This window comes from Gobio gobio (genome assembly GCF_949357685.1).
Source record: "Gobio gobio genome assembly, chromosome: 5".
Lineage (NCBI taxonomy): Eukaryota > Metazoa > Chordata > Actinopteri > Cypriniformes > Gobionidae > Gobio > Gobio gobio.
Genome location: NC_137101.1, coordinates 65,206,466 through 65,220,851, shown reverse-complemented (window position 1 = coordinate 65,220,851; position 14,386 = coordinate 65,206,466). Strand labels below are relative to the sequence as shown.

The 14,386-nt window shown below is 39.8% G+C and overlaps 1 protein-coding gene across 1 annotated transcript; it reads right to left on the bottom strand.

Annotated features, from left to right (window-relative positions):
- Positions 1–11,117: 11,117 nt before the first annotated feature.
- LOC307126361 (patched domain-containing protein 3-like) lies at positions 11,118–14,118 on the bottom strand (the record flags this gene model as incomplete). Its single annotated transcript, XM_079816827.1, has 4 exons — positions 11,118–12,649; positions 12,727–12,872; positions 12,950–13,077; positions 13,426–14,118. 4 exons carry the CDS (start codon positions 14,116–14,118, stop codon positions 11,118–11,120), a joined length of 2,499 nt encoding a protein of 832 aa, XP_079672953.1.
- Positions 14,119–14,386: the final 268 nt, after the last annotated feature.

Genomic DNA, 14,386 nt, shown 5'->3' with positions numbered 1-14,386 from the left:
GCAGTAAAATAATTGTAGGCAATCATGTTAAAAGATATACAGATGAAATTTGTAAGTGTTAGATTGTATACAGTTGCTGGTTTGCGGTGCAATACTCCATTATTCACTGCAAGGCAGGGCCCCAAAATTATCCTGCTTAGGGCCCCCAGATTTACAGAGCCGGCCCTGGTCTCTGCCGTCAAGTCTATAACATTTACGCTTACCATTTTTAATCAATTGACATTATTCAAATTTAAGCCCTCAGTTGAATTTAGACAATGGTTTTAACCCATGATGGACGGCAATCTTTAACTTTATAATTCCACTTGAACTAATCCAGAGAGTAATTCAAATCAACATCATAAATGACAAAAGTGTCATAACAGACAGAGCTGGATAACAATCCATTTAAAGCTCGTCCCGTGTTCTGGATCATCTTTTCACCAGATTCCTTCAAAATTATCAGTTTCTCTAAAGGTTGTCGTTTACCTTAACCCATCTGTAATGGTCAAATACTCATTCCAGAGGTTAATGACACCCAATTAGGACAGAACAGTTCTAGGAACACAACATAAAGTGCAGTCACACCCACACCCACACACACATTAAACATTAATTGCTCATTCGAAAATTTTACTTTTAGTGTTTACTCAAATTATTATTTAAACTCAGTTTTTGCATCTGCTCATTATTAATTTGTCTCTACAAAAGTCAGCTGGATTGTTTTGGTTCTGATATCATTTCTTTGTTTTGTTTCAGCTTTAGCAGGGCGATAACAAATTGTACCATCACTGTTCCCACAAGCAGTCTCTCTCCCTCTCTCTCTCTCTCTAACCTTTTTAACAGTCTTCTAAGACTTTAACTTCAATGTGAAATTCATCTCATACCCTTTTAAACACTGTTTTCCCTAAAACATGTCTTATTATTTTCAAGTGATGCCATGTGCTTTTACTCATCAATATCTTCTATTATCTGTGGCACAGGCTCAGATGTCAGCCTTGAGCTGGTTTCGAAAGAGAGAGACTTCTATGCATTCAGTACTGGTACTGCATTTTCATAAACTTTTAACTTGTCAATCTAGCACAGCATAAGACTTGGCTAGAGATCACATTTATCTTCCAATAAACATCAGACTTCACACTATCTCAGCGTAAGACCTGGCTAGAAATTAAAATTGTTTTCAAATAAGTGACAGACATTTTCCTTTTAACTCTATCTTTTGCCAGAATTGACGGTTCCAAATAATCATAATTTTATATTTGTCTTTTGCCCATACAATAAATTTAAACTTCAAACATCTAAATTGAGTCTGAGTTACTCTTCCAATTTTAGCCACAGCACCAGAAATGACATGGTGGGGCAGATTCAGATAAGGGAATTGTTTTATTACAGCTCTGCATGAGCTTATCTTTTGAAAACAAAACATCAGCTTCTAGGGTTTTTAGCTTTTAACGCTATTTACACATTTAACACAATTCTCCTACAGTGTTTTTACCAACATCCAGTCAAATAAACTTTATCAGAACTTTTCACGAGTCAGAGGAACAGGAAAATGTATTATACATTTTTATCATTTAAACTCTCTATGTCTCTAATTATATAGTTATGTCGTTATTCAAAATTTATAGTTATGTCGTTATTCTTTTAACCATAATTTATTTTAAAATGATCATAGATCTTTCCTTTTAAAAGGAATTCCTTAAGGCTTCAATTTTTTGAACTTATTCCTTATTTCCTTATTTTCAATCTGTGCACCTCTGTTTAAAATCCCTCCGTGACTATATCTGCTTTTTCCTTTTCCTTTTCAAAAACAACTTCAAGTCCTTTTACTAGACCAAATCCTACGTAATTTTCAGTGATTTCTGCCAATTTATCTCACAAACAGTTAGGAATTAAAATTTTTCCAGTCTTTTAGCTTTTAGCCAGTCAAGTTTCTGATTAACTTTTCCAATTAGAATTAAAACTTTTGCTGCCCATTTACTTAATAATTCTTTCAAATTTCTTTGACGTCAGGGCTTTAGAGCAGCGCTGCTTACAGCGTTTGCTGTCTTTCGTCTCAAAATCTTTATCTGGACTGATCATATCACTCAAATTTTTAGCCATCATTTTAGTCAAAGTTCATACTCACCTGAAATTATACCAGCAGAGATGGAGGCGAAGATCTTTAACCAACACAGCTGTGGCTTCTGCGTGATGAAACTGCAAAGTACACTTATACGAAAAAGTCACTTACTGGTCCATTCCAATTTGGGTCATACCTTACATTTTACTCGGGATCGTTCCTGATGCATCCCTGGCAAACAACCCTGAATCTATTTTTATTTTGTTTAACTAATAACTTAATCCCTAACTGTCTATTGTCCTAAATTCGGGGATCCCCTATCTGAGTTGGAAGAGACGGAGAAGGTGTGCGGTGATGCACTGGCCCCCTTTGTCCAGTGCCGCATGCCCCTTTTAGGAGTGGTATCCTTACCTTAGCCCTTAATCAGCTCTCTCCCCTTTAAGCATGCCTACGTTGCACCCCGTTTCCAAATTACTGGCCTACTGGAGCGACTTCTTATACCCCTTGTGTGTTTCTCAAAAAGCTCTCGACTTACTCAGAGTAGCCGAAACACAATCCTTAGTATAATTATTCCCTATTTCCCATTGAAATAAAGCTCTCCCGTTCCCCTAACCCAGTCTCTTCCAGTCAGACAAGTCTAATAATAAAAATATACTACCTTATCTACTTGTTTGCCAGAGGTGTACCAAGGAATGATTGCCTGCATTCTCCACCATAAACTGTTGGGGTAACAGCTTAGGACCCAGGACCAGTAGTGAAAAATGAAGACCAGGAGTCAGGAGTCAGATTAATTAAAGAAAATTTACTGAAGAATAGTTTGCAGTTTCATCAGCAGAAGCCAGCTTCAAGAGGAGTTTGTAGGCCGCTCTCCCTCTAACAGTCTCCCCGCCTCCGTCTAACGTACATACAATTTTCTGAACAGTTATACTGTTTTCAAGGTCTAGACACGTCATTACTGCCATGTGGAATGATTCTGATTGGTTCTAACAACCTGCAATGTAAGCAACTTTCCACACGTAGACAGATAGAAGCATATATCTCTAAAAATGCGTAGACTTGATGTCGCCCAGGCCCAGATTAGTCTCCAGTGACCTCGGAGGTCAGAGAAAAGCGTCTAAAGGTCTGGCATCGCCTGCAGGAAGGCCCATATCCAATACTGGATCTGCACAAATCATACAACGCACACACAAAGTTTCCCAGAAAAACAGTTTCCATCAAGGTCGGGACATCTTAACTAACTATCAACAAAGTCCTTCTTCAAAACTGATACTAACTCTACTTCAGAAGTGACTTTATTCTATTCTATAAAGAAAGAAAAGTATATCAGAGAGGTACATTTCTGTTACATTTTGAGTCCCCAAAAGAGTCACATAGCTGTAACATAGATGACCCCGGGGGTCGCTTTAGGAAGACATACAGTTAATACATGCTGAGCTCTTCTCACTTCAAACACCAAGGACATTTGCCTGTCAGCATATCTTGACACAGACATCAGAGCTGGATTCAAAAGCACAGAGCAACTAAAACACTACAATATTCAAAATCACTCCTTGAATATAGAGAAGATTAAATATAAATAGGTTATATGTGAATTGATTTAGTAAATGTAGGAAATGGTTATAAATTGATTATCATTAATTCTTGTTTTGATATTAGATCATAAAATCGTTCATGAAGGATATGGGTCTGTTGAAGAGGCAAGTGATGTTTGGCTTGACCCTTAACCCTTCAATATATATATATATATATTTATATATATATATATTTATATATATATATATATATATATATGTGTGTCTGTGTAAGGGGGGGGGCGCACAATAATATACTTAATTGTAATATATGTTTTAAACAATAATTACACAGATATGTCATCATGGTAATTTATTGAATTCATAATATTCAACTATAGGGAATGTGAGTAAATGTATAAGTTAAATAATAATGTTTTCTAGAAAAAATGAATAAAGATGACTTGTTTTGCTGACAAAAAATATGAATAAAATGAAAATAATAATAAAAGAAAACATTCCAATGAATAAATACATTTATATACAAGTATTTATTAAACATAACATGAATCAACTTACACTGCACAAATGTACTGTTCTAACAAACTATGTACACATCAACAGATGGCGACCCCCACATCATCTTACTGCCACCTGAACCGAGCTGTGCCAATCCTGCAGCTGTATTTTGATGAGGCAGTTGACCTCCGTAATGACCTCCGTCTTTCTCGCCAGTCCATCATGTTCCTAACTGCTGCAATTAGGCTGGATTCTGACCATGGGTGGGAAAGGGACATTGAGGTGCTGGTGTTCCTCTTCTGGCTTGGTCATGCAGCATCCTTCAGGGTGGTGTCTCGGACCTTTGATATCCCCAAGTCCTCTGTGCATGACATTGTGCACAGAGTGAGCAAAGCAATCATCAGAATTTTGAGGAGGGTGATTGCATTCCCAACCGGAGATGACCTGGTGGCGGTAGGAGAAGGTTTTGCCCAGCTGGCTGGGTCACCAGCTTTCAGTTCAGCAGTTGGGGCAATTGACGGCTGTCATATCCGTGTTAAACCACAGGCAATTACCGCACAATGTTACCTGAACAGGAAGCTGTTTTACTCCATCCAGCTCCAGGCCATCACTGACCATCAGGGGAAATTTCTCGACATCTTTGTGGGATATCCTGGGTCTGTGCACGATGCCAGGGTGCTGAGGAACAGCCCAGTCTACACTGGCATCCTTTATCCCCCTGCAGGCAAGTGCATTCTTGGGGATGGTGGCTATCCTTGCCTGAGTGCACCAATCTGCCTCATCACCCCGTACAGAGAGCCTGTGCAGAACCCTGTACAGGCTCGCTTTAACAGCAAGCACTCCCGTGGCCGGAATATCGTCGAGAGAGCTTTTGGGATGATGAAAACGCGCTGGCGCTCAGTTTTCTTTAAGGCCATGGAAGTGAGCCCTACCTTCGTGCCAGAGGTCATTGCATGCTGTGCATTAGTAGTAACAAAAACATTATACTTTATATTTCTGTTTTAGGTTTTCCCATTTTTTTTTTTACAAATGTGGCCACTACTTTGCCCTTCAGGCCCTGCTCCACCACAAAAGCTCTGCAACAAGTGATGAGAGATCAAGAATCAAAAAGTGCTGTAATAACTCAAGTGCTGAAATAAATTAAATTATTTTCTATGGTATACTTACTCGAAGCCTTTTATTGCAGCATTTCTCTTTCCAGTGAAGAGGGCTTCATTAGCCACGTGTGTGTTCATCAGTCCCTGTAACATACAAACAAGATTTAATGTTAGATCTGTCATTTATGTGATAAAAAGTAAATATATATCAAAAGGTTGATGTGTATACTTTGATAGCGGACTTGTTATTTTGTATTTCATCCAACACAAACGATCCTAAATTGGTCAATAGACAAATGAAATCTAAAATGCATCTTCAGTTGTGTTAATCTGTTTCTTTAAATCAGTAAAATAAGCATATATGTGTGCAATGCAAAGTGCTGACAAAAGCTTAGGCCAAATCAATGACACGTCTGTAAAAATGTCCCGTCAATGTTAAACGCACATTTAGGAAACTATATTGCATATGGTTAAGAGTGCATTCACACCTTTTCTTTAAACAAACGTTTATCAGGTTCTTGTACACAGTTAAAGCAATGCTTTCAAGAAAACGATGATTAACAAATCTTCAGAAGTATGTGTGCTTAATGAAGCACGACTGGTGCGTTAGCTATATGAAAATGAAATGTTTTACAGCTATTTAATATCTTTAATATATCCATATTTAATATATATTAATGTCTTAACACCAACAGTTTCCTCGTCGGTCGTTAAATATGTGAAATTTAAATACAATTAACAGCGGTTCAGTTTGTTGTACTTACACTTGAAAACAGCTGCGTCTCCGTCCTCCGACATGTTCGAAAATGATGATTCCCCGTGGCCTCATGGGATATTAAAGTGTCCATCGGATGCACACTTCAGAATCTGGGCGGACGCAGTAGGCCATCCGGGGATTTCTCGCCTATACTGTTTTATAAATACTGAGGTTTCGGACATACTACTCCATTCACGTACTGTTTTCTCCTACTATATATTAGGTGTGTAGGCATATTCGGACGCAATTTAAGTACACGCACGTCCGAATCTCGTGAGAATTAGTTCATCCGCCTGGTAATTCTCGCCTACTCTTTTATGAATACTGAGGATTCGGACATACTATTCACTCGCCTACTGCTTTTTACATACTATATAGTAGGGAAGTATGCGGTTTCGAACGCAGCCAAGCACTATATATACAAAGGAAAGACTAGCTTAACAAGATAACAAGAGGGAGTGGCTAAATTGGAAACACCTGGGAGAACTAATCAACATGAAACTAAAAAGAACTACAAAACATGACAAGACAGGAAATAGCAAAAGTCCTCACAAGACAGGGAAACACAGGCTGGGATCATGACTAGGGTCGAGCATACATGTTGTTGATTTTGATGATTTTGATGATTTAACGAGTTTAGCCAATTCTTTTTCTCCTATAGCAGTGAATGATTGTAGTTTTTCCTCAGTGACACTACAATGCTCTGTCTGATGTGATACTGTAGTAGACGGCTGCATGGTTAAAATTTTCTTCCGAATATTATCAATCTTACATGTGAAGAAGTTCATAAAGTCATTACTGCTGTGCTGTTTACAATCATCAGAAGTTGAAGCTTTTTGGTTAATTTAGCCACTGTATCGAATAAATACCTTGGGATGTGTTTGTTTTCTTCCAAGAGAGTTGAGAAATAAGCAGATCTAGCAGTTCTTACAGCCTTTCTGTATGCGATCATGTGCTCTTTCCACGAATTACGAAAGACCTCTAGTTTTGTTTTCTTCCAGCTGCGCTCCATTTTTCTGGCTGCTGTTTTAAGGGCCCGAGTGTGCTCGTTGTACCACGGCGTTGGACTATTTTCTTTAATCTTCTTTAAGCGCAGAGGAGCAACTGTGTCTAAAGTACTGGAAAAGAGAGAGTCAATAGTTTCTGTTGCAACATCGAGTTCTTTTATGCTATCTGGGATGCTGAGGAGATGATACTGATGAGGAAGATTATTTAAAAAGCAATCTTTAGTAGCGGCAGTGATTGTCCTGCCATTTTTGAAGCGAGGGGGCGGCTTTGCAACCTTAGCTAAATTAAGTATACAAGATACTAAGTAATGATCTGAGATGTCATCGCTCTGCTGCAGAATTTCAATGGTATCAACATTTATTCCATGTGACAATATTAGGTCTAAAGTATGATTATGGCGATGAATGGGTCCTGACACGTGTTGCCTAACTCCAATAGAGTTTAGTGTATCTTTAAATGCTAATCCCAATGCGTCTTTTTCGTTGTCTACATGGATATTAAAATCACCAACAATTAGTACTTTATCTACGGCCAGTACTAATTCTGATAGAAAATCAGCAAATTCTTTGATAAAGTCTGTATTATGCCCTGGTGGCCTGTATACAGTAGCTAACACAAATGTTAGACAGGATTTATCAATTACTCTACATAACGTTACATAAAGCACCAAAACTTCGAAGGAATTATATTTGAAACTAGACTTCTGAGTAATTCTGAAGATATTATTATGAATTACAGCAACCCCTCCCCCTTTACCTTTCAGACGCGACTCATGTTTATAACAAAAATCTTGAGGGGTGGACTCATTTAAAGTAATGTATTCGTCATGTCTAGGTTATGATCTGTAATCCTATCATTAATAAGCACTTTTGAGGAAAGGGATCGAATATTCAGCAGCCAGAGTTTTATCATTTGTTCATCTGTATTTTATCTGTTTTTTATTTGTTGAACATCAATTAAAGGGATAACTAACCAAAACATTTAAATTAGCCCATGATTTACTCACCCTAAAGTCATCCTAGGTGTATATGACATTCTTCTTTCAGACAAATAAAATGTATTAATTGTAATTGATTAAACAGTAATTGCTGCTCTGTTTTTTAAGTCCATAAAAAATGCATCTGTCGGTCAAATAACGCGCTCCACATATCCATATTTAAAACTTTATAAAGTAACATTCCGGCCAATCACCTTCCATGGAATAAGTGTTGAAAGTGCCTCTCGCCGTTTACGCTATGCTTACGCTACGTCTGATGAGCGAAACTGTTAGTAAAAGCATTTTGAACTGCAGCAGCACTTTCAACACTTTTTCCATAAATAGAATACGGAAGGTGATTGGCCACAACTTTTCTTTATGTCAAACTCTAGGAAGTGTTAAATTAAATATCTTTTAAGTGTTGATTTTTAACACTGGTAAGGAGGTTATATTAACTAAATTTTAGAGTTACAATTACTCTCTGTAAGATTAGTATTTTCATTCCAGGAAGAGTTCAATTAAAAAAAAATAAAAAAATAAAACTCTTTATTTGAACTTTGATTAAAAAATGTATTTGAACTCTGCACTGAAGTATATTTGATGGTCATGCATGTACACTCAGATTGAGTTGATTTTAACTAACAGAGTTTTGCTGTGTGGTCCAGTTTCTTGCCTTCACCCATTTAGACACCAGTTCCTAAGATTTTGGCCTGTGACTGCCATTAAAATGTCCCAGGTCCTCCGGATGCAGCAGTGGGTGAAACAAAGAGAGATCACAATGATCCATCCAAATCCATTCAGGAAACATTAAAGGGATAGTTCACCCAAAAATCATTCCATTCCCTTAAGACTCTTCTTTGAAACACAAAGATCTTTTTGATGTAATCTGAGAGCTTTCTGTCCCTCCATTGAGTTTTTTTTTATGTGAATAAAAGCTTAAATTCAGTCTGTTCAGCATATAAAGCGATAGTGTCTCTTAAGAAATGTTTTACTAAACCGCTCAATTCTGTAAAGCGAGGACGCAGTATCATAAATTCTGATCTGCTACAGCTCTGAGGAGACAGAATTACTGTTGAGGTCTTGTGATATTAAGGTGCAAAATACAATCCTGAATTCTAGAGCACCCTCCAACAGGAATATCGGAAGGGTTGGTTCCAGAGCATTGCCCTGCGCCAGTGGTGCTATGTTTCTGCCGTCCCTGCTAAACAACAACAGGGCTTTCTTGGGTAAGTACACATACTGTAAAATAAAGTGTAACCAGTATACACTCAACTAAAGGATTATTAGGAAAACCATACTAGTACTGTGTTTGACCCCCTTTGGCCTTCAGAACTGCCTTAATTCTACGTGGCATTGATTCAACAAGGAGCTGAAAGCATTCTTTAGAAATGTTGGCCCATATTGATAGGATAGCATCTTGCAGTTGATGGAGATTTGTGGGATGCACATCCAGGGCACGAAGCTCCCGTTCCACCACATCCCAAAGATGCTCTATTGGGTTGAGATCTGGGGACTGTGGGGGCCATTTTAGTCCAGTGAACTCATTGTCATGTTCAAGAAACCAATTTGAAATGATTGGAGCTTTGTGACATGGGGCATTATCCTGCTGGAAGTAGCCATCAGAGGATGGGCACATGGTGGCCATAAAGGGATGGACATGGTCAGAAACAATGCTCAGGTAGGCCGTGGCATTTAAACCATGCCCAATTGGCACTAAGGGGCCTAAAGTGTGCCAAGAAAACATCCCCCACACCATTACACCACCACCACCAGCCTGCACAGTGGTAACAAGGCATGATGGATCCATGTTCTCATTCTGTTTACGCCAAATTCTGACTCTACCATCTGAATGTCTCAACAGAAATCCAGACTCATCAGTCTTCAACTGTCCAATTTTGGTGAGCTGGTGCAAATTGTAGCCTCTTTTTCCTATTTGTAGTGGAGATGAGTGGTACCCGGTGGGGTCTTCTGCTGTTGTAGCCCATCCGCCTCAAGGTTGTGCGTGTTGTGGCTTCACAAATGCTTTGCTGCAGACCTCGGTTGTAACGAGTGGTTATTTCAGTCAAAGTTGCTCTTCTATCAGCTTGAATCAGTCGGCCCATTCTCCTCTGACCTCTAGCATCAACAAGGCATTTTGGCCCACAGGACTGCCGCATACTGGATGCTTTTCCCTTTTCACACCATTCTTTGTAAACCCTAGAAATGGTTGTGCGTGAAAATCACAGTAACTGAGCAGATTGTGAAATACTCAGACCGGCCAGTCTGGCACCAACAACCATGCCACGCTCAAAATTGCTTAAATCCCCTTTCTTTCCCATTCTGACATTCAGTGTCGAGTTCAGGAGATTGTCTTGACCAGGACCACACCCCTAAATGCACTGAAGCAACTGCCATGTGATTGGTTGATTAGATAATATCATTAATAAGAAATTGAACAGGTGTTCCTAATAATCCTTTAGGTGAGTGTATATGGCTGCCATTTCTGCAGAGTATGTAAAGGTAAATGATCAACCATTAGGGTCACATTCTAATCACTCTCTTTCCGAAAGGTGCTCAGCGACTGCACCCTGCGCAGACTGTTAGGGTGCCCTCATGGGACCACAGTCTGGTTTTAAGAACACTTACACAACACCCTTTTGAGCCTGTGGAGCATTGTGACCTGAAGTGGCTTTCAATGAAGACAGCATTCCTTCATGCATGGTATTGCTTATAGCAGTTTGAAATTATACTTTAAAAAATATTGTTGCAGTGTTTTGCTAGAATTTGTCCAATGATGTTGGAAAAGGACAAGGAAGTCAGGGATTGCGAGTAACCCTTTTATCAAACCCTTTATCACTTTAAATCAGTCTCTCTCTCTCTCTGTCCCAGATCTGCGGGCGCTTATATCTCGTCTCTCCGCCAATCACTGGAATTAGACACAGGTGTTAGTCATCATTCACGTGACCTCTTTATTACCGCTCATCGCCCACCTGTTCCCCCAGTGCAGACCTCACTTTACCACACCCTCCTCGCCACATATTATGATCAGATTACCCTGGTACTTTAGGTTGCTTCTCTTAGCTCTGGCTTAGCGTAGGATCAGATCAGCCTTTTCTGTTGGTATCGATGAAGGCTGATGATAACCGCTCTTGGTTTCTCTCCTATCACTGGTTTGGCTGCAAGAGTTCTATGGTCTCGGTTGATTTCTCGAGGAGTAGAAAAAATATCCTCACCAAACATGTCTGACAACAACTGAACTTTTACTACAAGTGCCGAGGAAGGTCAGGAACACCGGTATGAATATGATGCCGTGGACGGCCCCGAACAGAATGACTAAGAACATGATTTTGAAGAAGGTCCTGAAGATGTAGCTCTTAGCAGCTGCGAGCACCACCACACCGGCGATAGTGGACACAGCACCCTGAACGATCGGATAGCCCAGTTTATAGATGGCATCAATGGCTTTCTCATTCGCTGAGGACTTTTCACTTGACACGAAAGCATAGGATATGTGAGCAGAGAAGTCGACAGAAAACCCAATACAGATAACAAGATTGATCATAGACACGGAGTCTAAACTAACATCCCATAATGCCATGAAACCAGCCACTCCCACAATGACAGATGCGATGGCAAACGTCACCCAGAGAGAGCAGAGAGGGTTTGGGATCAACACGAGTGAAATGACTAGCATTGCACATGTGGCAACTGCTATATTTTGGATTGTATTATCAACGACGACGGCATATTGGTCGAAGTAGATGAATGCAGGGTGGTACACTATCAGATCAACGTTCTCACACTTTTCTGCGGTTTCTCTAAATGCATCCAGCATGTTCTTCTCATCGATCGCTGTGCGGATGTTCACAGTCTGAATGAACATGCGTGATGCATGAATTTGATTGTTAGTGAAATTAACATCTTGACTGAAACCAGACTGATTAAGAAATGCAGTTAAATGGCTTTTGAATTGAGTTTCATTGTTTAAATTTAAACTAGTGTTCATGTATGCACTCAGCCAAGACATGGGCGAAATGTCTGAATCTGCCACTGTCAGATCTTGAAACTTTTTCAAACACAAGTCAAGACTTTCACGAGCAGTTGGGCTCCAGTACTCAAAGGCTTCATCCTTTATAACTAACATGACATTGGGACCAAAGGCAGAGAAGAATTCATCTTCTTTGTCATAGTAACTGCCAACATATGAGCCGTCTGCTGCTAAATTTTTCACATCTAGGCCTTCCTGCATTTGGAAGCATCCATAGATACTGGCTGCCAAATACCCGGCATAGACCAGACACACGAGCGTCTTAACCCACGCTCTCGTCAGAAAAGGGCCGTAATAGTTTTTAAAGAACGAATCCATTGGCATTTCAAATTCCTTGCATGTCTTTACATCATATGCCCCACCAACACAACAACCTCCACCATCCCCAGTGGCTTGTGGGACTTTCACGCATGTCAGCCAGTGTCTGTTGCCTTTCTCTCTCCGTCCGTTGAGTGCGAGACACGCGCCAAAGAAGGTGATGTTGAATATGAAGCAGAACAGAAGAGCTGTGCTGGTGTACATGCAGAAAGATTGAACTGAGCGGAAGGGCGTCATGAGACCGATGTAGAAAGCCAGCACATCTGTCAGCGTGGTGATAGTGATGGACACGCCGGCCTCTTTATACGTTTCTGCTAAACGCATCTCAGCAGCTTTATTAACTTCAGTCTTCTGCCAGCTGGAGATCATAATGAACATGTCATCAACACCCACACCTGCAGGACAGCAGAGACCGTGAGCCTGTGAACATCAGCTGTGAGACACCTACTCGTGATGTGATGAATGAACTTACCGAGAATCAGGAAGGGGGCTGTGGCCACGGTCATGGCAAACGGCATCCCACAGAAGAGCAGCAGCCCAAAGCTGGACAACACGGCCATCCCAGCGGAGACCACGCCGAACGCGGCCACCCACACCTTCGTCCTGACACAGTCTAACCTGTGCAAAGACACATGCAATAGAGATAAATGACATAGCTAGAGCTTATTTGATTCTTTGTTAATTATTTGTCATACCTCATACAAGACAGAATTGAACTGGTAATGGCCAGGAAATACGTAACGGAGAAGAGGGGGATGATAGAGTCTGAGTTGGCCTCAAGCTCATTCTGTCTTGATATTGATGTAAAGTAAGACACATGGACCTGTAGAAATTCAACACAAAACACTCTTCAGTATAGTTACTGTATACATGACTGGGATGCATTGTGTTCAAGCACAGTGAAGATATAGTCATGGAAAATCATGACAAACAATCAAGCACATGAATATAGATTTGGTTCATTTGATCAAAATATTGCATTTGTTGTCCAAAAGACGTTTGGGGCTTGAGTTATAGTTACTGGAGATGATTAGATTAATGTCAAATGAAGTACATTTCCACAAACACAATGGTCACTAGGTATATATATATATATATATATATATATATATATATATATATATATATATATATATATATATATGCATGTACAGTCATTTCTTTGACTTACCGTTTTCTGATCTGTATAGTTTGAGAGGAGTTTCAGAAAGCCATCTAGCCAGTCAGAGTTTTCCTTCTCGTCCTTCTCGTCTAAGAAATAAAAAATCCGGACCGCTTTGGCACTGGTGAGCTCTGAGCTGTCTGGCTTTAGCTCTACTCTGCCGATGGTTGTTCCCCAAAACATGCCATTATTCATCGGATATGTTATGTTTAAAGAATCTATTTCAGTAGCAGTGTAATTTATAATGTCTAAAATTGCATTTGACACGCACATTCCCTTTGTTTTGGCACAGAGGTTTTGAAAAGTGTTTTCTGTCGTTATACTCTTCACTCGTCTGTCCAGCTCTATAATGTCATTAACAGCTTCTTCGGTTAATATATTTTCTCCTTGCAAGCCTGTGATGATCAAAGAGGCAAAAGTGCCTTCAGACGAAAGCCGTAACTGAGAAAACTCTTCAGATTGTGGGAAGTTTTCCACCACGATCGCCCTCTCCAGCTTGGCAGGTCCATTGACAGGTGTAAACTGGTCTTCAATATCGTTAGCCTCCCTCTCCTTAAGAAAGATAAAACCAGCTCCGAGGGCAGCAGCCACACATATAGGTAATATAAGAAACACATATGGATATCTACCAACAACACGACCAAGCTTTTCAAAGGCCAGAGACAGAGGTCTCTCAATGCAGTCTGTTTTACACTTCGCCATCCTCCACACACTTCAGCAGTTTACGGTGAATCTCTTGCCCCAAAAAACATACTCCTTCTACATTGACTCAATGTTGTCATAACGTACTTATAGGCCGAGTTGAACACTAACAGCTCATTTGTTACTTATTACCAAATGGTTACTTATTAACAAACTTCCTTGTCACCTGCCCTCTTCATCACTGCATACTTAACTATCAGGTGTCACGTTTTGAGTTTATTTGTTCATGTTGTGCTGCCTTATGACTTTGAGAACTTTTATTTTGAAG